This window comes from Hippoglossus hippoglossus, chromosome 15 (assembly GCF_009819705.1).
Source record: "Hippoglossus hippoglossus isolate fHipHip1 chromosome 15, fHipHip1.pri, whole genome shotgun sequence".
In the NCBI taxonomy this organism is placed as follows: Eukaryota; Metazoa; Chordata; class Actinopteri; order Pleuronectiformes; family Pleuronectidae; genus Hippoglossus; species Hippoglossus hippoglossus.
Window position 1 is genome coordinate 11,765,176 of NC_047165.1, and position 22,080 is coordinate 11,787,255.

General features: G+C 41.0%; 2 protein-coding genes across 2 annotated transcripts; both read right to left on the bottom strand.

Annotated features, from left to right (window-relative positions):
• Window positions 1–1,871: 1,871 nt before the first annotated feature.
• zgc:123010 (uncharacterized protein LOC641500 homolog) lies at window positions 1,872–11,501 on the bottom strand. Its single transcript, XM_034608280.1, has 16 exons — window positions 11,304–11,501; window positions 8,545–8,627; window positions 8,360–8,440; window positions 8,186–8,242; window positions 7,883–8,095; window positions 7,612–7,725; window positions 6,559–6,607; window positions 6,269–6,359; window positions 6,029–6,170; window positions 5,789–5,893; window positions 5,535–5,628; window positions 5,353–5,386; window positions 5,042–5,119; window positions 4,743–4,845; window positions 4,524–4,648; window positions 1,872–4,410 (listed from the first exon to the last, which is right to left on the bottom strand). The coding sequence occupies exons 1-16, from the start codon at window positions 11,359–11,361 to the stop codon at window positions 4,275–4,277; spliced, it is 1,563 nt and encodes a 520-aa protein (XP_034464171.1). The 5' UTR covers window positions 11,362–11,501; the 3' UTR covers window positions 1,872–4,274.
• A 1,818-nt stretch (window positions 11,502–13,319) lies between these two features.
• On the bottom strand, window positions 13,320–20,445 carry pyroxd2 (pyridine nucleotide-disulphide oxidoreductase domain 2). Its single transcript, XM_034608278.1, has 16 exons — window positions 20,254–20,445; window positions 19,164–19,183; window positions 18,868–18,961; window positions 18,401–18,474; window positions 18,167–18,322; window positions 17,893–18,046; window positions 17,709–17,770; window positions 17,525–17,622; window positions 17,167–17,308; window positions 16,915–17,049; window positions 16,756–16,828; window positions 15,949–16,102; window positions 14,889–15,040; window positions 14,492–14,598; window positions 14,010–14,130; window positions 13,320–13,763 (listed from the first exon to the last, which is right to left on the bottom strand). The coding sequence occupies exons 1-16, from the start codon at window positions 20,387–20,389 to the stop codon at window positions 13,693–13,695; spliced, it is 1,749 nt and encodes a 582-aa protein (XP_034464169.1). The 5' UTR covers window positions 20,390–20,445; the 3' UTR covers window positions 13,320–13,692.
• Window positions 20,446–22,080: the final 1,635 nt, after the last annotated feature.

The window sequence follows — 22,080 nt, forward strand, 5'->3', positions numbered from 1 at the left end:
CCCTCCATTATACCTTGTGATGCACTGTTGCATATCAGACTAATTAAACTAGACTAGACAGGTGTCCCTGCCTATGTGCCAATACTTAATAGCTCAGTGTGTGTGTGTGTGTGTGTGTGTGTGTGTGTGTGTGTGTGTGTGTGTGAGAGAGAGAGAGAGAGAGAGAGAGAGAGTGTGTTATAGAGTATCTGAGCAAGCCAGCTCTCGCTCTCTTTCTTTCTCTCTCTCTCTCTCTCTTTCTCGCTCTCGCTCTGTTTCCACCTCTCTAATTACGCCGACCGAGCCGGCTCTGCCCTTAACCCACAATCTGTGGAGGCATGAAATAAATACACGCTCTCCAACAATAAACAAGTGCCTTTTCAAACGACACAGCACCTCCCCATGCTCACCCCCACCGCCTTCTCTCCAGGCTTTCATAATGCTTTTACTTTCAGAGAGGCAATATAGGAGCATGTAGACACACACACACACACACACACACACACACACACACACACACACTGTATAGAAGGTGTGCTGTGTAACTCTTAGGTTGACCCCATTAGATCGAGAATCAAAGGTCATCGTCGCCTCAACCTGAAGGTGGCAAACATTTGACTGTAAGCCAAACATGACCTGAACTGGGGTTAAAATGCAGAGTGTTAAGCGTGTACACCTTCACACACCCACTTAAATCTGATATGCAATGACAGAAACATTTTAAATAACCATTCAGACTAAAATCAATAACTTTTAAGGAATTGCATACTGCCTGCCTGGGGAGATAAGGTCAGTCGAGTCAGTGATGTATTTCAATTCTTTTCTTAAGACTTCACTGGCTTCCCTGATTTTATTTGAGTTTTAATTTCCCCATTTCTGTTTTCCTCATGGTAATTATGCATCAAAATGTCTGAACCTGTTCCATTTAAAACAGACTTTTTCTGATGGAATAAGGATTAGTCTGTTTTATTTTGCTGCCATAGTGAAGCACTTTGTAACATGGATTTTGAAAAGGGCTCTTTAAATAAAGCATTATTAATATTATTGCAGTTTTAAATTGTACTTCATTAACACATCGGGGAATTAAAAAAGTAAAAAATCTTCACAGTGGAGGCAAACATATCCAGCTCAAGCTTAAAAAACCCTGGATCCTACATATCCCATAATGCATCTCGAAAGCTTCTTTAATTCAACCACCCCTGCTTCCTTTGTGAATTCCCTCTTCTTCCAAACCCTACACCTCTTGTCTTTTAATGTAGGTGTTCTGTTGAAATGTTTACGTCTTCAGCCAAAGCTGAGACGACCCTGATGACATTATCATATTAGTTTTTTACTTGATACAATTACTTTCACACACTGTAAATTTCTCATTCTAAACAGTAAACTAAACTGTATGTGTAAAATTGGCAGAGGGTCCCTTTAATTTTGCAGCATCTTGCTCTCTCACACATTCGCAGGTGGCGTCAGGCCAGTTTCTCTATATTCACAATGTCATCTGCGGCACAATGGTTGCTTTTCCCACACGTCCTCAGTAATGTTAGTCATGTCTCCATCTCTCACTGGTCTGCGTGGTCACAGGATCCCTCATCTTTCTTTCATGCCGGCCACACAAGTGTCTTCTTCTAGTGATGACAGGGTTACCATATTCCCCCCGCACCGACCCGGCCTGCTTTGATTTACTTCTTGGTGGTTTTGAGCATGAGGAATAATTTTGGGAAACGTTTTGGTTCCGGAAACTCCAAATAAGATGAATGGTTCCGGAAACTCCAAAAAAGATTCATTGCATAAACTGCTGACATGTTTCAAGTGCAATACTGCCATCTTGTGGAAAACAACAAAACTCATTTTATCCACAATTTGTGCCATTAGGCATGTATAGACTCAGACATATGTGGTATAGGTAGTTCATTTATTAAATATAAAATACTCTTCTTTGCAGTGTGACAATACAAAATATTTGGGGGATTAACAGGATTGCAGTGCTCTGGTTGATCAGTGTGTACATTATGATTAATTATGCATTTTCCTGACACAGTTTAAAAGTGGGTAATAAGAATTTTTAAAAACCTAACAAAGAGCCTGATGGTAAATTAAAATAACCGATGGTGATTTCCAATGCATTTCAAGTCTGCAAAATTAAATAAACTGTGCAGCACCAGTCAAATAAGAAACAAGCAAAATATACAAGTGCAGTTTGAAAGTTTGCGATCCAATTCCTTTTTCACAAGTTTTAGCCACAAGACAGAGAGTAATGAGAAAAGCAGAAGTGGAAGCATGTGACAGTTTTTAACGCTGGACTCTACAGCCAGACCTAAGCATTTCCCTTAACATAAAATACAGACTAAAGTTTCTAAGCTAAATTTCGCTCCCAAGGTCTGTTGTAAAAAAGAAAAAGAAAAGAAAAACTCTGATATAAATAAAGTAATAAATACTCTCACAATGCTGTGTGTAGTTTACAAGTGAATGTAGTGTGGATTTAAACCAGGTGTCATGGCTGTAAATGTTAGACACATGCCGAATGTTCAGTCTAGTGTTGAAACTTGGGAAAGAACAAAGCTGTTTTCACTGCGGAGCTGTCAGGTGAAGCATTCTTTGGTTCACTGAAATACTGAGAAGGAGGCCATAAGGTCAAAAATACTGATTTTCAAGGTTCAAAACTTCTGTTAATGGATCGTGTAAACACACATGGCCCTTAAAGACACATGCACACGACTGAGTGGTTTTTTTTTTTGTAAGGCACTGTCTCATAGTACACTAGTTTGTCAAAGAAAACACGATTTACGTCAGTCATTGACATTAACAACCTTAAAAAAACTGACTATTAATGCAGGAGGCGCTGTGGGTGTGTGTCTGTATGTGAGTCAGAGAGAGAGAGAGCGAGAGAGAGAGAAATAACAATCGAACTGGCACTTTTCATTTGCATAGACAAAAAGCACTGTGACGTATTCGAAGCAAAAATACCAAGAAAGCACATTGCCAATACTAATGCTGAGATAAATGAATGAATGAAGGTTGTTTTTTTCGTGTAAACAGATTGCTGCTTTCTGAAGAGTCGGGGAGAAGTAAAGAACTTGACACTTGACATTTCATACAATCCTCCACAACAAAACCAAAAACTAAGGCCTCAGAATTACCACCACCTCTCTGACAGAGTCCCACCTACACGGTGAACACTCCAGCCCTCATAAAGACGGTTTGTATTCCACTAGACTGCATGACATTGTCAGGTGTTTGTATTTCTTCTTCTACACCCGACAGGTATTATTATTAAAGGACAATAGGTCCTACGCAACTCAGACACGCAGTGTGTGTATTCAATTGTTCAACTATAGGGCAGCCAGTAAGTAAATAAAGTGACATATACATTTAATTCATGCAATAATACATACAATCCTGCAATCCCTCAAGTTCAGTCTGTGGGTCTTGATGTCCAGTAGCCCACTGTTGATCGTTTTAACTAAAGGCTACATACCACATAGTGAAGGCACCTCTCTGGATCTCTGATGTTTACTGGCTTAAAGAAAAACCTTGTCAAGCTACGGGAGGAACTGAACTGAGTTGAAGTCATAAGTACGTCTGTTTGCAAGTCTTTGGTCTGGGGGACAATGTGCTGGTATTGGCACAGAGACAAAATGTAAGAAAATGGAGCCCAAGTATGAACCGCAGAATGATGTGAGCAGTTGTGAATCTCTGATAAACCTAAACTGTAAAAAATGAATCTGGTTCACAGACTTAAAGTCATAATTATGAAGTTACTGTACATTTAAAATGGGGAGGAACACTGCTTCATGACCTGTGAAAGAAGGAAGGTCACCAGGATCATCACTGAAAAGCCTTGGCCTGCAAAATCCATGCAGACTCCTTTTATTGCTTTGTCACATGGCAGTCTTTACTTTTCTCCAACGAATCCCGGCAGTTTCACTTCCTCCGTCTTTTTCGTAAAGGGGGTGGGGGGAGGGGGCAGCTGTACCTCTTAGAGAAGGAACAGGACACTGTGCACCATGAGGAACTACAAATATGAAGGTTTTCATCTGAAACAAATACTTTATCAGGGGATTTTGATGCTACAGTATAGTCTTTGGTTGAAATAAAAACCTTCATACTCCTGGTTCTTTGAGGCACACGTGGGACTATCCCAGCCCTTCAGCCCAAGTGCTGACTCTCATCCATCTGACTCCTCTGGTCCGTTCTGCCACACTTAAAATTCTTAGCCCAGAAAACCAGATCCAGTCCTGTGGCTCTGTCTGTGTTATCCCAGTTTCCTGCACATTACTGAGGCAGAGAGTAAACAGAGCTCAAGGCTGCCAGGGCTTCCTGTCCTTGCTTTTCTGATCAGGAATGTGTTTGTAGCGGCATTTGTCCCCAAAATGGCAGCCAGTGGTTCTCCAGAAGTAACACTCGTCTCCGTTCACTGGACCACGTCGTCGAGGTCTGGGCAGAGAGGAAGGTTACACATGCAGAGATTAGAGAGGAACACAGAGCTTTATTAAGTATAAAAGAAATTAAAATGAGAGTTTCTACAATGAGGCTGAAGTGCGTCTTACCCAGTAGCAGCTGCTCCTGCCTGCTGTGTGACTGGGAGAACGGTCTTAAGTGGAATGGGGAGGACCCTCTGAGTGCGACGGTCAGGGTAGCGCACCACTAAGCGCGTGTTCTCAATACAATAACCCTGTAATAGGAAGCATACACGCAGCTGTTAACGCTGTAACCATGTTCTTTAAAAACAGATTGAGACGGGAGAACCAGGTACAGTATATGCTCACATTTAGTTTCTCCATTGCGCGAGACGCCATGTTTGCATTCTTGAAGTTGACGAAGGCACAGAATCTCTCATGCAGCACACGAATACTCTCTATCTCACCATGCCTGCAATGTAAAGCAAACAACTTAACAGACAAGTCGATAACCACTTTGGTTAAATATTATATATATATTATATTATATTATATCCGTGTTTCTGTTCAGAGACGTAGAACACTAGTGTTTGCTGAAATGTCTATCAAGTCATTTGATTACTGATCTGATCTCAACTCATAAGTATGAAATATTCTGGGGGTCGTACATTTTAAAAAGGTCCCATAAATGTTTTTCCGATAGCTCCGTCGTCACATTTCCTACCCAGAGAGATGGACAAGGGCTTCTGGAGGAAGGAGAAAGAGACAGAATGAAACTAAAAACATTACAAAATACATTAAAAAAGTCTAAATACATCAATCAATCAATGATACTTCATCAATAGAACATGTAAAGTGTGACAAACTACAAAACAAATGCGTAAACCAAGGTGGACAGAATCTATCTTAGCCACAAGAGAGGCTCCTAACCTGTATTACCAATAGCTTTGATCGGACAAACAAACAGTCACCTACGTACCCAGGTTGCACAACTGATGGATCCTGACCCCCAGCTGGAAAACAAAGGCGTTTTATCAACAGAATGTAAACAAAAACTGTATGATCTTGGCATCCAGGCTCTTCTATACATTACTGCTCTGCAGTGTTACAAAGAGAAAACACAGGCCTCCTTTTTAATCATATTTGTACACGTGTTCTTACCCCTGGCTGCATCCAAACAAGCGGTCTGAACTGCCTGCACGGTTGAAAATTTCTCCAGCAGTTGGACGCTTTGCATTTCTTCAAAACCAAGATCCTGTGGAAAGAACAGAGAAAAAATTTAAGACAAATCATAAAAATACAATCACAGGAATCAAGCTTTAAATCCGAATAATCTTGCTTCAAAAATGTGTACAATTCACAGCTAATAATCTTACAGGAAACACCTCTAACATATAGTTTGTGGGTGTTTTTACCATCAACTGCAGCACTTTACAGTTAATGAGGTCATTGGCAGCCTCCTCACAGTCTTTGTCCAGTTTTAGCACCTGCTCCATAGCCTTCTCTGCCTCACTGTACCGCTACAAAACACACAAAGACCCACAAAGTCAGTTAGTACAAGCAAACCTTACCACAAAGGCTTAAACATGAGGCTATTCAGTAGATATAGTTTTAATTACAAGCTGTATCACATGACCACGGTAACCTTTACACACCTTCATGCCCATGAGAGCACTGCCCTTGCGGAAATGTCCTTTGGGCCAGTCTGGAGCCAACTGAATTGAGCGTTCGGCGTCTGCCAAGGCTTGCGGGTACTGCTCCAAGCAGTAGTAGCAATAGGAGCGATTCCCAAAGAACCTGCGTAATTTAAAAAAAAAGCAAAATGATGTTGACGATGTTAAATGTGTCTTAAATAATAAGGCTAAATCCTTTGCTTCAAACAAATCATGATGTACCTGTTATCCTTTGGATCACATTTGATGGCATCTGTAAACATAATGACTGCTTGTGCATACTGCCCCTCTTGCACCAGCTTTATCCCTTTTTCTGCGAGAAACAAGAGAAAAATGCTTGTACATTATTCTCTGGTGAGTCGCCAGCTTGAGTGCTTGACTGAACGCAGCGCTGCACTCTGACAGTCAGGGATACTTGTGATCAGCAATTTCCTCCAACGCTTAAATGCTTTTAAAAGGCTGGTTATCGATGCTGCTTTTTTTTTTTTTTTTTAGAAAAACACGTTTCTTACCTGTCAGTGATGCGCTTTTCTTGGTTGTGGTTGTGTCAGTTCCATTTGTCTGCAAGAAAAATACTTTTTTCATCAGTTCATGTTCACAGCTGTGCAAATGTGCTTGTTCATTAAGTTCTGGAAAGGATATAAGGTTTACCTTTCCAATTTAAATGCATAAACTATATAAATGCATTTCCTACTGACAAAGGAATGCATATGGACATATAGACGTTATAGTTTTGTTAAGTATTTTTATTTTTGCCTCTTTTTGACAGAGATGGCGAAGAAGAGACCAGAAACTGGGTGAGAGAGTCGGGGAATGACACGCCATTCGGACCATTAGGCTGCTGCCCTTGGGATTAGCCTGATTCAAGACACTAAGGACCGAGGTCTAAGCTTCATGCTACAGCTGTGACATAGTAGTTCTCGTTCTTTCATGGTCCAAGGTCCACTTAGCCACACATCGGACTTTAGAGCTGCCAGACGCAATGATGATTGCAATGATGCAACCAGGGACAGACTGAACAAATTCAGGCCAGAAATTTGAGGCCGACCTGACGTAAACAATCACACCATTATACCTACGAGCTGAATTTATGTGTTGAGATAACGGGTATTAGAATAATTACATTTGGCCACTGTGTTGATTTTTGAGGAAAGTTATCCAGATTTAAATATAGAATACAAAATTATGTGAGTGACGAACAAATAAGACAAAAATTATGATCAATTAGAAAGATTATTTCTTGACCATTTGACCTATTGCATGTAATAACAGGAGAGAGTAGAGGATGTAGTCATTGAAAACCGATGTAGGGTATAACTGTGCTTTCTCTTGTTCTCTCACCCTGAACAACTGTTGTCATGTCACTGCATTCTAGTAACAACTCTTCATTTATTTGACTGCTCAACAACAATGGATGATTATGATTATCGATGGCGATTATCAGAGGTCTGTCAACTCATTCCTGCTGAGCTGCTGGTAAAAACAACCCTCATGCCACTGGGAGATGGAAAGTTATGACAGGACCTCTAGCTTTTCCTTCTCATTTTGCATTAGCATTCATTCACCTCTCTCCTGGCCTCGTTCTCCTTATTTTCTTTGGACTTGCGACTTGATCCTTTGGGTTTGATATGGCTAGCAGCGTTAGCAAAGAAGGCACAGCTCACGTCCCATTCAGGCTCCTGTGGGAGAGAAGGACAAAGTCATTGGAGTTCAGTCATGTGTCATCCAGGACTCCAAGCATACAGGTGTTTTGGAGTTGAGCGCCAATGGCTAATAACTAAAATGATAGCAACAGAGGAGATATACATACATAACACTCCAGTACAGTGGCCCTACCTCTTCAGTGGGTCTGCCGTTGCTCTTCTCATTTGCTTTGATTCCTGGCGGAGGGATGACTGGAGCGGCGGCACTTTTCAGCAAGGCAGACGACTTTGCCTCCTTTTTCTCCTCTTTTTGCTCTCTCGGTTTCTCCTCCTCAGCCCCAACCTCTGCATCCGACTCGCTCTCGTCCAGTTCAGACTCTGCACCTCCCTCCTCGTCTTCGTCATCCTAGCATGTCGGCGCATATAATTATATATATGTATTGTGTATAACAGTAAAGGCTGAGTGCATTCCCAGGATAAATAATGTGACTGTTACCTGCTCAGCATTCTCATTTTGCTTCACCTGCTCCTGCTTCTTACGTTTCCGACGGCGCTGAAACAAGATGCAGTACTTCACATATCACCCATCATATGTAGCAAAGTAGACTTCACTTATTAAATATGGCGACAAATGTGTATCTTTAAAGGGTGTAAGGATTCGTTCCCTAACCTTCCTCTTGGCTTTGCGTCGCTCTGCCTTCCGTCTGACCTTCTCCTCCTCGCTCAAATCTTCCTCTCCATTTAAGGCATCCTAAACAAACACACACAGTGAATTCAGCTTTGCAAGTTGTACCTTCACCCTTGCAGTCCTGACATTGCAGTCCTGACATTGTCAGTCTGACACTATTTGATTACCTGTGACAAAGTGGCATCATCCCTTGCGTCAGGGGTTGCTGCACCACAGTCCATCGGCGTTTCCTGCTGCTGGACAGGGGGGCCTGTTGGGAAATACACAGCACATTAACTCCTCTGAGCCTGATTACACTGTTTTCTGCTGACTTTAGTGTTTTCTAAAGAACAAAATGACTTAATATGACTCTATAACTGTGTTATATTGATACGGCATTTAAGAAAAATCTCTCCAGCAAGTCAGTATGTATGCTGGTTCTGCTCCATCAAATATTAATGTGTAAGAGGCATTTGTTCTTCTGCTCCGCAACGCTGCTCGAACAGCTCGTCTCAAATTTAATTTCAGCACCCTGCCCATAAAAGGGGAATAACGCTCCAACCTAATGCTTGATGCATATGGAAGATGAGATGGAAAGCATTTGATCTCATGAAACTTCTCTTTGCATTCAATGTAAATCTTTAACTTGAAATCAATATGATTTGCAATAACATTTCCCTGTGGAATGTCAGTAAAGTGACATGGCAGACTCCTGCGAGTGTGTCAACCTGACAACCAGAAAAACCATTGACTATGTAAATAAAACATGTTGCTCCTTCCTTACTTGCAAGTCAAACCACTGTCACAGTCGATAGAGAAACTAATATATAACAGACATTGAGTGGTTTGTTTAAAAAAGAACCAGGAAGAGTCTAAAACATGCAAACAGAACTGTTCAATGAGAGAGAGATGTTTAATCTCACTTTTCCACTGCCACAGGCCCAATGTGCAACACACAGCTGACTCGGGTAGTGCTGTGTGAGAACACCATATCTTTTCTTAGAAACTGGTCGAAAAATACCATAGACAAAAAACACTGCCCTGGATATCAGCGTGTGAGTGTGTGCACATGTGTGTGCTTGTGTGTGGTCAGATCAAACCCTGTAGCTGATTTAGGCCCAATAGCAGCAAACAGACCTCAAGACAAAAAGAAACATATCACTTGACTATGAATATTTCCACAATAGAGACATGTTTAAAACTGGTTTGTGACTCATGCTGTGACTCATCATGAGGCAATGGTCATAATGTTTGTGATTCTACTACTGCTCATTACAGTTTTCCTCTTGATGTGCAGGCCCAATGCATTGAATATAGATCATTTATTGCAGGGAAATGCACACAAGCTGCCCCTGGCCCTCCTCAATATCTCTCTGGGACATGAGGACCTTGTCATTTTAACAGTGCCAACAAATTGACTTAAATGTACTAAAATAAGATTAGATAAATAGAATGATTATAAAAAAGTCAGTAAATCAAATGTGTACTTTTAGTCCATGTTTTTCCACATCTGTCAAATTAAGTCAAAATGAGTTGGTGTTTCAAAATATACATAAAAGGTGGAGGGAGTTTCAGCTGTCTGTGTCGTCAACAACAACAACAACCACAACTGTCTAAGAACACACTCCATCCCTTTCGCTGAATCAAGCTTTTGGTCAAAATCTTCAGTATAACGGAATGTTCTCCTAACAAATAAATGATCCAAGATCTATGGACAACAGCAACAATAGAGTCTCTGTTTCTCCTCTTCAAGGAGGCTGCCTAGATTAGTGTTCGGCTGAAAGGTGAGCTCTTTCCACAGGAATGCATAAAATTACAGAGCATCATCACCATCACCGACTGGAGCTTTAAAACAGGAAATCAGCTTCACGGTTTCTATTTTCTCTTCTACTTCTTCTACAGAGTTGTGCAGAGAGAGATGGGGAACATGACGCAACCGTTGAAGCAATCACTACAACCTCATGTCAGGGGCTTTATGTGATTTTTAAAACGAACTTTTAAAGACAGGTGTTTGCACAACATTAAAAGTAGTAATGAGCAGAGTAAACCAAGTGCTTCTAAAACAAAGAGCCCAAGGGGTCTGTAGGAAGTTTAAATGGCATGGACAATTTGTGAAATGACTACTCTCTGTCACAAAATGCCACAAAACAGAGGGAAAGTACTCAGTTTTCACTCTGATGTGAGTAACTCTGGACCCATTATTGTAGCAGAATACTCTCAAATACATAGATTAGATGCAATACGAGGCAGTTTGTGTGATGCTGATCTGCCTCCGATGCGGTTTTGACTGTGTATAAGTCAGTAAACTACAGCCTGCACTGCTGCCTGTGTTACTGGGAAACTAAACACACATGGAGAACCAAGAAGAGGAACAAGGTGAACTGTGAACATTAACCACACACACAACTTTTAAACACACGCACACACGTCACACATCTCTGGATGAACACACACGTAGTCAATCATATATCTCCACGTAGCATGTACCCCAGGGCTCCAGGGCTTTTACCACCTATTTGAGGCATTGTTGTCATACCAATATGTAGCAGGGGGGACACTTCTAAAATCCGTTAGTTCGGGGGGCCTTTTTACACATCTCCTGCTACACAATGCATTATTACACGTATTAGTTTGTTATTACTTGCTTCGTGTGTTCACGTGTTGATTGTGCGGCATTACAACAACTTAATGGAGCCAACTGCCAAAGAATTCGAAAGCGGTGGAAGCCAGGGTGTAACTGGCAGGAGGGGGAACTTTCATTGTTTTACCAAGGAATCGACTCAGCGGCGAAAACAGCCACGAACGAGCCATTTGCCCGAACGCAGCGTTGCGTATCCACAACAGTTTCGATTGTCACACACGCGTTTCATTATCACTTCGTGTGGTCGTTTTTTAAACTTGAGAGCGACTTTAGAAAAAAGTTTTTGAAAAGTGGGACGTTTCTTACCGCTCCCGAGTCCCAAGAGCCTGCAGATATCTCTGGTGAACTTCATGAGCGCAACCATCCAGCATTATCGTCTCAAGTGTCACCCCAAAAGATATTCACACGAATTTCTGTAAGCGGCTGGTCTAGACACGTTTGTTTCGATCGGGACAATCGGTATCGAATCTGCGGGACTCTTTGGTTTAGTCCACTTCCGGAACGTCAAACGGCTGGTCCACCCTGAGCTGCGTCTTAAAGGGACAGTACACCCTCATCCAGAACATTTTAAATTATAATAACAATAATAACAATAATTATAATATTATAATAATTATTATAATAATAATAATCATGAGGATTTGAAGGCAATATTAATACTACAGAGCTGCGTCTTAGAGGGACAGTACACCCTCATCCACTACTGACCCTACTGACAGGTCCTTATCCCAGTAAATACAAGTACTTTAATATCTAATTAAATGTTATAACAGCAGCAACAATAATAATAACCATTATTATAATAATTAGGATTTAAAGCCAATATTAATGCCACAGAGCTGCACTAACAACAGATAAGGTGTTAATACAAATACCTTTAATCATGAATTTAATATTATAACAATACTACTACTTCCACTACTACTACTGCTAATAATAATAATGAGGATTTAATGCTGTTGTTAATATCGCACAGGAAGGGGAAGTACACACCCATTCATTAATTAGTGGCTCAGCACTTATCATAGTGAATAACAAAAGATGAGGTGTAAATACAAATAAATACCTTTAATCTCTAATTAAGTTACTTCCTGCATCTGTCACGCAGTGCTGGACCACGCCCATTAATCACTCATTATGGTCCATGCCATCAAGTGTAGACCACACAGGGAAATTTTATGTAAATCAAATTAAAGTTGTAAAACGAGTCTTACCTCCTTTTGTAGTAGTTGGTGCGATCACTATCACTATCACTACATACAGACTAATAGATCTGTTCAGGTCAAAAACACTCTTGTTTTTCTTCAGATCGTATACATTTTTCATATTTGCAACAGTCTAAGCCATCAAAAGAATCTATGACCACTGACACTGCATTAAAGCAAACTGACAGCAATGAATTCTTTGCTTAATGAATCCTTCGAAGTGTTCTCTTATATAAAGCCTGGGTGGAGTTAAATAGTAAGTCACAAAACAAGTGTTATTCTTTCAGCCTAAAGGGATAGTTCTACTCACCCCTATGCTGATGGAGGGGTGGGTGAGGACATTTTTGGAGTTTCAGGGGTAAACGGTGTAGCAGCCGAATCCAATACAATTGAAGACATTAGTGACCTATCTTCAGACGTAATAAAACAACAACTAAAACATAACATTCCTCCAGACATTCATATTCGACTCTAACGTGTTTTAACCCTTAAAGTCCACCAGAAGTGGCTAAGCTAGAGGATGATAGCATTTCCGACGGTCCCTGAATGCACCTCGTCGGGAAGATATCAGCTGACATTAAGGCTAAAACATGGTGTAAATGACAGGGGCTGTTTTTACACACATGTAGTTTGACGGAGATTAAATAATTTACACTGAAGTTACAGCAATTCCGTGTGTCACGGCGACACGTTGAAATTTGAAGCCACGCCACTAACACAGTTTCCATAAGACCTCATCATCAATGTCTTGAGGCCCTTCTGACAAAGTTTGACATGGTTGTGGTCAATGGACGAGGAGGAATACATCAAAGTGTAAGACGTGCAAAAAACAAGACATTTCCTTTTTCCACCAGGGGGCGCTCTGATTTTAAGTCAGGATTTCGGTGTAGATGTCATCAGGCCGGGACTCTTGTCATACATGTCCAGTTTGGAGTTGATTGGACAATGTATGGACAGTGTTTTTATGAGGGCCTCCGCACTGTCGGAGCTCGGGGCCCTAATAATTTAATGCCATTTATTCCACAGGGCTGCGTCTTAAAGCGACAGTACACGCTCATCCATTACTGAGCAGGTCAGATCTACATGTTCCTATAATGTCAAGTCAAAATTTTCCTCTGTGAAAATATCTATCGGTTTTCTACCTGTATAACATAAAATGACCAATCAGTCCGTTTGGAGTGAATACGTTTTTCAAGGAAAATTAGACGCAATTGCTTGCAATCATTAGAATTTATTTGACAAAGGTTATAAAAGGCTCCGTTATCATTTTTATTATGATTTCAAGTATCAGTTCTTCTCAAAGACACTTTGGTGATTTGTTGCTTGCTCAGTTACATGGCATCAGACCAGGAGGATTGTGTGGTAGTATTGCACTGATGTTAAATGTCAGGAGAGTTACTAGTATAAAGAGTGTAAAATTCACATGAATCAGATATAAAAAAGAGATTGAATGATGTTGAAGGGACCACGCACTGATGCTGTCAGGTGTTTCAGTGACGTTTCAGGTCAGCGATGACAGTGAGCGCTGCGTTCCATCCGGGAGAGCCCATCACACCACCACCTAGAGAAGCATTGAACAGACAAAATGAGAATTAATCAACCTCGCTCTGCGTAGAAAAATCTGAAGCAGCTTACTCAGCCACCTGACACCACCACATGATTTCATCCCTTTATCATCAGCAGTGAGGATAAGATTTGATCTGAATGGTCAAAGGTTCATTGACTTCTAACACAAGACAACAAATCAGAACCACATAATTGACAACAAAGTCGGTGCTCATCTTAGGGTTGAAAATTTAAAGCATACCTGGATGACAGCCACTGCCACACAGATACAGTCCTTTAATTGGGGACCGATAGTCTGAGAGAAAGGGAAAAGGTCGTGCTAGGTAGAGCTGGTCCAGGGACATTGATCCATGAAAGATATTCTGTAAAGAAGAAACAGAAATATTAACTTTTCTTTCTTATCTCGTTTTATTGTTCTTTTTATTATTATGAGAAAGAGACCCTGCCACTTCCCAAGTTCTCAGAAATAGAGGCAAACACCACTGGGGAGTTAGTGTCACTTTACACAGTTGATGTGAACTTTGATTCTGACTCGTGTGTTGGGGTTAAACTATCTGTATCCATTAACAGTGTATACAACACGTCTGTGCCTGTGTGGAGATTGGCAGAAGACTCAGATTACTTCCTCATCCACTAAACAGTCAGTTGTGTTAAACAAATAAGCTGCGTATCAACGTTTACAATCTGCTGCTCAGTTCTACAATGTGTAAATTTGGTGTATACCCCTCCAGTCAGCCCAAAGATCCTCTCCAGGTCAGGCGGAGCCAAGATGTCTCTTCCCACAACAGACTTTTTGAACCCTGGGGCATACTGCTCCACCCAGTCAAATACTGAAAGGACACAGAAAACCATAATTTATCAGATCAGTCATAATACATTATAGAAGAGTCTATCCTTTTAACACTATTTGTTAGTTATTGGAAAATAATTATTACCATTTAAAAAGTTTATGACTGTAAGTGATAGTTTCCCTTAAAAAATGAAAAACATATGTTTAAGTTCAGCTTTCAGCTAAACATGCTAGAACTTGTGCACTTGAGTAATTGTAAATGTAGCAGAAATGCATAACTTCAGCCCTTGGAGCTATAAGAAATCCTGGATGATTTTTTTAATGTCCAACCCGTGTCGGCGAAGGCCTCTCTGTCCTGGTCAGTCCACTCTCTGCCTTCTATGTGGTAGGGGGTGAATTGGGTGAACAGGGACACAACGTGGCAGCCAGGGGGAGCCAGAGTAGGATCCAGCACTGAGGGGATGGTCATCGCCAGCATGGGTCTGCAAGAGGAGGGGAGCATGATGGGCGGATATGGTGGAAAGCAGGGGAAGGGTGAGATGTTGAGGAAAATATGGGAAATGAGGAGATAATATATATACATTTGGGAATATAAGAAAAAAATACTAAATATTCAAGCTTGTAATGTAAATATGTGATGCCTGATATCAAACGGTCAGCAGTCTGCAAACAAACTTTATTAACTGACATACAGACAGTTCAAGAAAAAAGATGAAGACCTTTGTCGTATCACCCCAGTTTTAGCATCACTGCACTGGCCGAGCATTAAATTTAGATCGCATTTATCTCAACTACTTTAAACATTGATACACCTCTCCATTTGAGCTGGACACTGTCTCTTCTTATAAATGTTGTAAATATTGTTATTTAGTTGATGTGCTCTGTTACATGTGACATCTATTGCACTTCTATCCGTCCTGGGAGAGGGATCCCTCACTTACAGCTTTCTCTGAGGTTACTACAGGTTTTCTTTGGTAGTTCATTCTTACTCTTGTTGAGGGTTAAAGGCAGAGGATGTCACACCGTATAAGGCTAATTGTGATGTGTGAATACGGGCATTCAAATACAACTTGATTGATGGTTAGCTGGTTGGTTGGTTGGTTGGCTGGTTGGTTGGTTGATTGTAGCCCAACCAGGCCCCTAAGGTCAGCTATTCAAAAACTTTGAGCTGTCCCATTGACGCTTTTATAGTTACTGTATCTCGTCTCTGGAACAGCTACGTGCTCAGATAAGATCTACAGACTCTACTATTGCATTTCTTTGGAAAGTACTTTGTGCTTAAGCTTGAACCTGCTATATAACTAAAATGTATTATTACTCTTTATTATTAATCCCAGGCAACTTTACCCCTATGCTGTGCGGGACCATGGTAGAGATATATTGTATGTACCTCACTGAGGGACATCCATTCATGGCCTCTTTGTATGCCGTCTCTAGCAACTCCACGCTTTCACAGTTGAGATGAATGGAGCACTGATGGTGGGGTCCGGGTTTACCATCTGGTGTAGGAGATGCTAAGAAGTTTGGTAGTTTGTCCACAGCCACTGTAAAGCAACATGACACAGAATCAGTGTTCATTCTAACGTATCTCCACCTTGAATTAGGATCGGGGTAATTCATGCAGCATGTTGTGCTTCAACTGCTCCATTCCTTCACCCTAAAGCTAAGATAATTTCCTTGAAACAGAAAAGACTATGATTATGTTTAAGAAGCAATGCGCTGCAAAGGATCAGAACTAAAGCCCTGAAGCTCAGGCTCTACTGTAATTAACAAGCCACAGCTACAAATCGCAGCACACCGATTTTTTTCGGGCTTTACAATTTTATACACTTTGAAACTTCAGGATCGAGGCAGTGACCTGATCTTACGCTGCAATAATCCTACTACTATGAGTGGGGAGTGGTTTGTGTGTGTGTTTATCTGTTTGTATGTCCGGCTACTCCTCCAAAACCCATCCTCCACTCCACTAACTTTGATGTTAAATATATACTCTTCCATTCTTACTTTTTACTTTCCAAACTTTTATTTTGAAATCCGATCTTTTACATTAAATCAATATACTGTATGTATTAACATATACCACTAGAAATATAATAAAAAATGTTTTAACATCCACAAAATACTGACAAAAAACTCAATTCCCAACTACTTGAACATTTTTCTTTTCAGTATTTGTGGTGTAGAGTTACAGATTTACCATTGATCTTGGTGACAGGCGACGTGTAGTCTATCTGGTCGACGGCTTTGATAAACTCTGGAGAAAGTGCAGCCTACAATAAAAAACAGGAAGTCAGAATGAAGTTATCAATATTATATTGTGGCATGGTTAGGTGTGTTGTTGATATTTCTCCGTTACCTGTGGCGTGAGGTTTTTGAAGGTGACATAAGGTGTAGCGTTTGATAAAACTACTTTACTGGAGATCTCTGTGCCATCTTTTAGCACCACCCCTCTGGCAGCACCATCTGAACCAACAAGGACCTGCCCTACATCCTGCAAAATTTAGACACGTATGCATAAATATACAATATACACTTGTTAGAATATAATTCATATTAACGCACAAAATTAACTGCAACAATTCAGCAGTATTTAATCAAACCATTCTACCTTCTCTGTGAAAATGTCAACTCCGTAGGATTGAGCAGCGCTGGCAATAGCCTCAGACACGCCTCCCATTCCTCCCTCCACATAACCCCATGCTCCTTTCTCCTTCTCCAGCTCTCCCATCACATGGTGTAAAAGCACATACCTTCAAGGAAAGACCGTACAATTCACCTTTTTAGAGGTCATTGTTGAATCCTTTGCAGATAATTGTGAGCGTGTGTGTGTGTGTGTGTGTGTGTGTGGTGTGTGTGTGTGTGTGTGTGTGTGTGTGTGTGTGTGTGTGTGTGTGTGTGTGTGTGTGTGTGTGTGTGTGTGTGAGTGTGAGTGTGTGTGAAACAGGGTGCCTTCAAATGTGTCTCACCCACTACCAGGATTACTTGGACTGGTCATGGCTCCGATCACAGCATCAGTAGCCAGCGTCGCTCTCAGTGGCTCCGAGTCAAACCACCGATTGAGAATCTATGACACAAAACAGGAGTTAGTCATAATACAGCAAATAGAAAATGGGGGGGAAATGCCGCATTTTTCGTTAACTTATAACAAACCTTCATTATTGGTGCGGTTATAATCTCATACATGTCTGGAATATTTCTGCCCAGTTTCAGACCTATAAAACATAACATGACTCAGCTACTTCACGAAACAAAATTAGTATATCGTAAATCTTCTTTTTATTCTAGCATCACAAATATAAAAGTGAATTGCACAAGCATGCATCCACCTACACACCACATTTGGCAAGAGGCATCAGTGTTTTTGCTGCAGCCAGCCTCTTCCTCAGGGATCCAGAGGTGAGCTCTGGAATGTTGACAGGAGGAGCATCCAAGAGAGGCTGAATGGCTCCTGCTAGCTTCTCAAGGTGTGCAACAAAATCTGGGAAAGCCTGTTACATCATTGTCAAAGAATGAGTAACGAGGATGAGTCCGTGTCACATCATACTGCTGTAACAAGGGTTGTAAATACTGTCAACCATTTGCTGAGGCTGTCATAACGCTTATATCACCTTAGCATCCTTCTGTGAGAACTTGCCTATCTCCCTCTGGTTCATGGCCAGGTCTGAGCCCAGGGTGAGAGACCTGGGCGGAGCACCGTTCACCCCCTCCTCCAACATGGGGGTGAAGGCATGTGGGTCTCTCATATACACCTTCAGCCCATGTTTCTGAATAGAAATACACAAAGATGAAAACAATTGTTTTTCCATTGTATTATTATTATTAGGATTATTATCTGTGTTTACCTTGAGCTCCAGGTCTCTGTATATGTGTGGTCGTAACAAACTGAGCAAATAGGAACATCTGGAGAAGCGGAAACCTGCACACAAAAGTGTTGTATGAAGAGTGTATGAAGCTACAAACACGTGAACATTTTAGAAATACAGAACAGTGTATTACCCACACCATTCATTTGCTGTGTTTATACATGGTCTACAATTAAAGGGTCAGTTCACCCAAATTACAGAATATGTCTTTGCTTACTTCTATGGGTATCGAGCCTTGCTAACAATTTTGGGTTTGTTTGTGTCTGTTAGACTGGATATTCCAAATAACACTCTATCTGTTAATTATAAGTAGGTCCAGTGTATAGTACATCGGTACTGAGATAAACAAGCAACAAAAAGTTCTTTGTTTGTTTGTTTACTGTTAAATTTGGGTGAACCGACCCTGTACGACAGCCAGATATTCTCCAGCCAGAGGAACATCCTACCAGGGAAGATCTCCTCTGACACAGCTGCTCCTCCCAGCACATATCTGCGCTCCAACACGGCTGTCTTTACTCCTCCTTTCTGAAGATAGGCAGCCTACAAACAGACACACACGCACACGCACACGCACACACACGCACACACACACACACACACACACACACACACACACACACACACACACACACACACACACACACACACACACACACACACCCATCACCTTTGCCCTGTTGCTAAACTGTATAATGTATTGGAACAAATTGCCAAGTGTTGGGAAACATTTGCTTGAACTCACTGCCACCAGTCCGTTGTGTCCTGCAAGAAAATATAAAAAATGTCACACAATGTTTTAAAAAATGCTAATTCTACAGTTTTGCATGAGCGTGAAAGTTATGCATAATTACGGTGTCATATTTTGTACTAGGTCTGTACCAGTAAAATACTGACCATCACCCTGTTACCATGATGATTGATGGAGGAAGAGGGTAACAATTTGGGATTCTTACAAAAGGTCCCTATTCCATCATTACGGGGTACTTATGACCTCATGAACAATAATCTGGACGTGTCAGAAGTCGGGAGGAGTTCTGCAACACCTTTAAATCTGGCCACCAACTACAATATAATTGTGGGGTGGGCTGCTAACTGTAAGGTACATCTGTTTGTTTGCTTTACAAACTTCATCAATGGTCATTTGTTTAAGGCTTCATGGCTCCACCTGTCAAAATGTTGTCTTATTGAAGTCTTATTGGAGCAGCATAAGTGTCAAGGGTAGAAGTGTTACATCAGTTTGTTTTTATAGAATTTGAGACAAAAGCAAAACATTTGTTGTTCTCTGTAGTCACACAGTAAGTTGTACATGTGTTTGTAGTCGTCTCTTTGCAGACTGTAATCTAAAGCTCCCACCTTTTTACATTTAGTTACAGGGAGACTACAGGGTATGTGGGATGTAATCTAAAGCACTGTTGGTTTCAACTTTGTAACAATAAGCCCAGGATAAAGTATGCAGGATAGAGTTGCCAGAAAATTCCTTCAAAAATCCAGATTACATCTCAGTGGGTCATACTCACCCTGTAATTAAAGATAGTTAAAAATGAACTGCAGTGTAAGTTCTTTGTAAAATCCCACAGATGCGTCTATTGTTCTTCAGGCACTATAGATAGACTTTTGTTATGTATACTTTTGCTGGTGCTGTGTTAGTCCTAAAGTTTACACAGTAATTCCGGAGCAATTACGCTGTAAATTGCGATCAGTGGTCGAAAGCGTTACCACAAATGCTTACTCGTACTTTTGCAAACGTTATCAGAACTTTTGCACAAAGCTCTTCTGCAGGAAACAGCAGCAGCAGCAACATGACTTTTAAACACAGACTCTGCAGCGCTCACCTCCTCCAATGACCAGCGCGTCATACTGGGACTTTAACGCGGTGCCAGTGGACCTGGACCTGCATGTTGACCGAGTCACTGCCCCTGCAACAGCCACAGATCTCTGTCCACGATGAGTCCACAGCGCTGCAGCCATTACGTCAATACCTCGCTCCTTCAACCTGGAGCCGCGTAATCTAGATCCGGGTCCCCTCGTTGTAGGTTGTAGGTGGACAGAGAAGAAGAGAGCTCATTGGACAAGACGCGCCACGCTCTGTGTGTGTGTGTGTGTGTGTGTGTGTGTGTGTGTGTGTGTGTGTGTGTGTGTGTGTGTGTGTGTGTGTGCGTGCGTGTGCGTGTGTGTGTGTGTGTGTAAAACTGACCACAGTACAATAACTTCTTACACAAAGACACTGAATCTGTGGCACAAAAACTGATCAATATCAGAACGTGCAGAGGAAAGCATGTTTTCTTCTTAACCTGTGGCACCAGGGTGCAGACGGACACCCCCCCGATGACAGATGAATGATAATGAAAAATATGTTGGAACATTTTCAGAGCAGAGAGAAAAAAGAAATGTTTCATGATGCATTGATCCGGGCTACATACCTGCTTGGCAAATGGGTGGATCTCACATAGAAGGGGTTTCCACTCTCGCTGCCCTAGCAGGTCATAGAGATTCATTTCCAGCATCTCAAACACCAAGCAGGTCTGTTCCATGTGTTGGAATTGTTCATAGAACTTGACCGTGTTGGTGCGATGTGAATCCAGCTCACTGATGACTTCCAACATGGTTACCTGGAGAGAAAAGAGGAGGCATGACAAGACTATCACAATACTGTCTATTTATCTATCTATCTATCTATCTATCTATCTATCTATCTATCTATCTATCTATCTATCTATATATCTATCTATATATCTATCTATCTATCTATCTATCTATCTATCTATCTATCTATCTGCATCACTGAATCAAGTTTATTTCTCCACTCCTGTTCTTTTAGCCTGGTCCTCCACTGTGCTTGTCATTATACAGTTTACCATTTGGTGGCGCAGTGGCTCCATTGGAGACAGCGTCACGTTTCTTTATAAACGGCTCGTACAACTGCTTAAATATTACATCATAAATGTGTCGGTGAGAACAACCAAAACTAATTGTTGCCATTCACATCATATTTGCATGTTGTGTTGTTTTAATAAATATGTATAGTATAAATATAATATATAAGTATATAAGTAAGTATTTTATAAAATACAGAGATATTTCCAGACCCTCTGTATCTTTCTTGAAATATAAAAATGAAAATATCAAAAAATGTAAAAGATTTGCTCCACAGTGCACATATTAAAGATAAAAAAATATTGAAACAAATTTATTACGATCAGATTATAATTGAAGAAAGTGCAGTATAAGACATCCTCTCTAAATTGATTTGGGGTTGGACACAGCTCATCTCACAGTAAGGGTTCACCTTAAGAGTTTTAGGATGTGCTCTTAACACTGAATGGTTTCTTAGTGCTGCTGTTGAAGATGTCATATTGGCCGTGTGGTTCACTTACAGTGTATTGATAAGATAAGAGGCCATAGATCATGCTGTGGGCCCAAGCAGCAGTCCAGGGAATAGACAGATGAGTTTCTCCAATGGGCTCTGTGGAAGGAAGGGTGTTCATTGGCAGAGAAATAACCAAACACAGCAGAACATAAGCAAGTTATCTTCTCAGCTTGTCTTTATAATGTGGACTTTTTACTATGTTTTGCTTAGACAGTGTAAAATAATTCCTACGGCCTATATGGATTGTGCACTTACTTGGAAGAGGGAATGAAATGAGGTGTTATGCTGCTAT

Bases quoted from the DNA above. Each gene is read 5' to 3' on its own strand.
- zgc:123010 (XM_034608280.1), bottom strand. From the start codon at position 11,361: ATGGTTGCGCTCATGAAGTTCACCAGAGATATCTGCAGGCTCTTGGGA. The intron at 7,726-7,882 runs GTAGGGCCACTG...TCTCTCCCACAG, and splicing joins ACGGCAGACCCACTGAAGAG to GAGCCTGAATGGGACGTGAG. The intron at 5,387-5,534 runs GTAAGAACACGT...TTTGTTTTCCAG, and splicing joins TTGTTTGGATGCAGCCAGGG to CTGGGGGTCAGGATCCATCA.
- pyroxd2 (XM_034608278.1), bottom strand. From the start codon at position 20,389: ATGGCTGCAGCGCTGTGGACTCATCGTGGACAGAGATCTGTGGCTGTT. The intron at 18,475-18,867 runs GTAGGATGTTCC...TTTTGTGTGCAG, and splicing joins GTCAGAGGAGATCTTCCCTG to GTTTCCGCTTCTCCAGATGT. The intron at 17,309-17,524 runs GTGAGACACATT...CTTTCCTTGAAG, and splicing joins CCAAGTAATCCTGGTAGTGG to GTATGTGCTTTTACACCATG.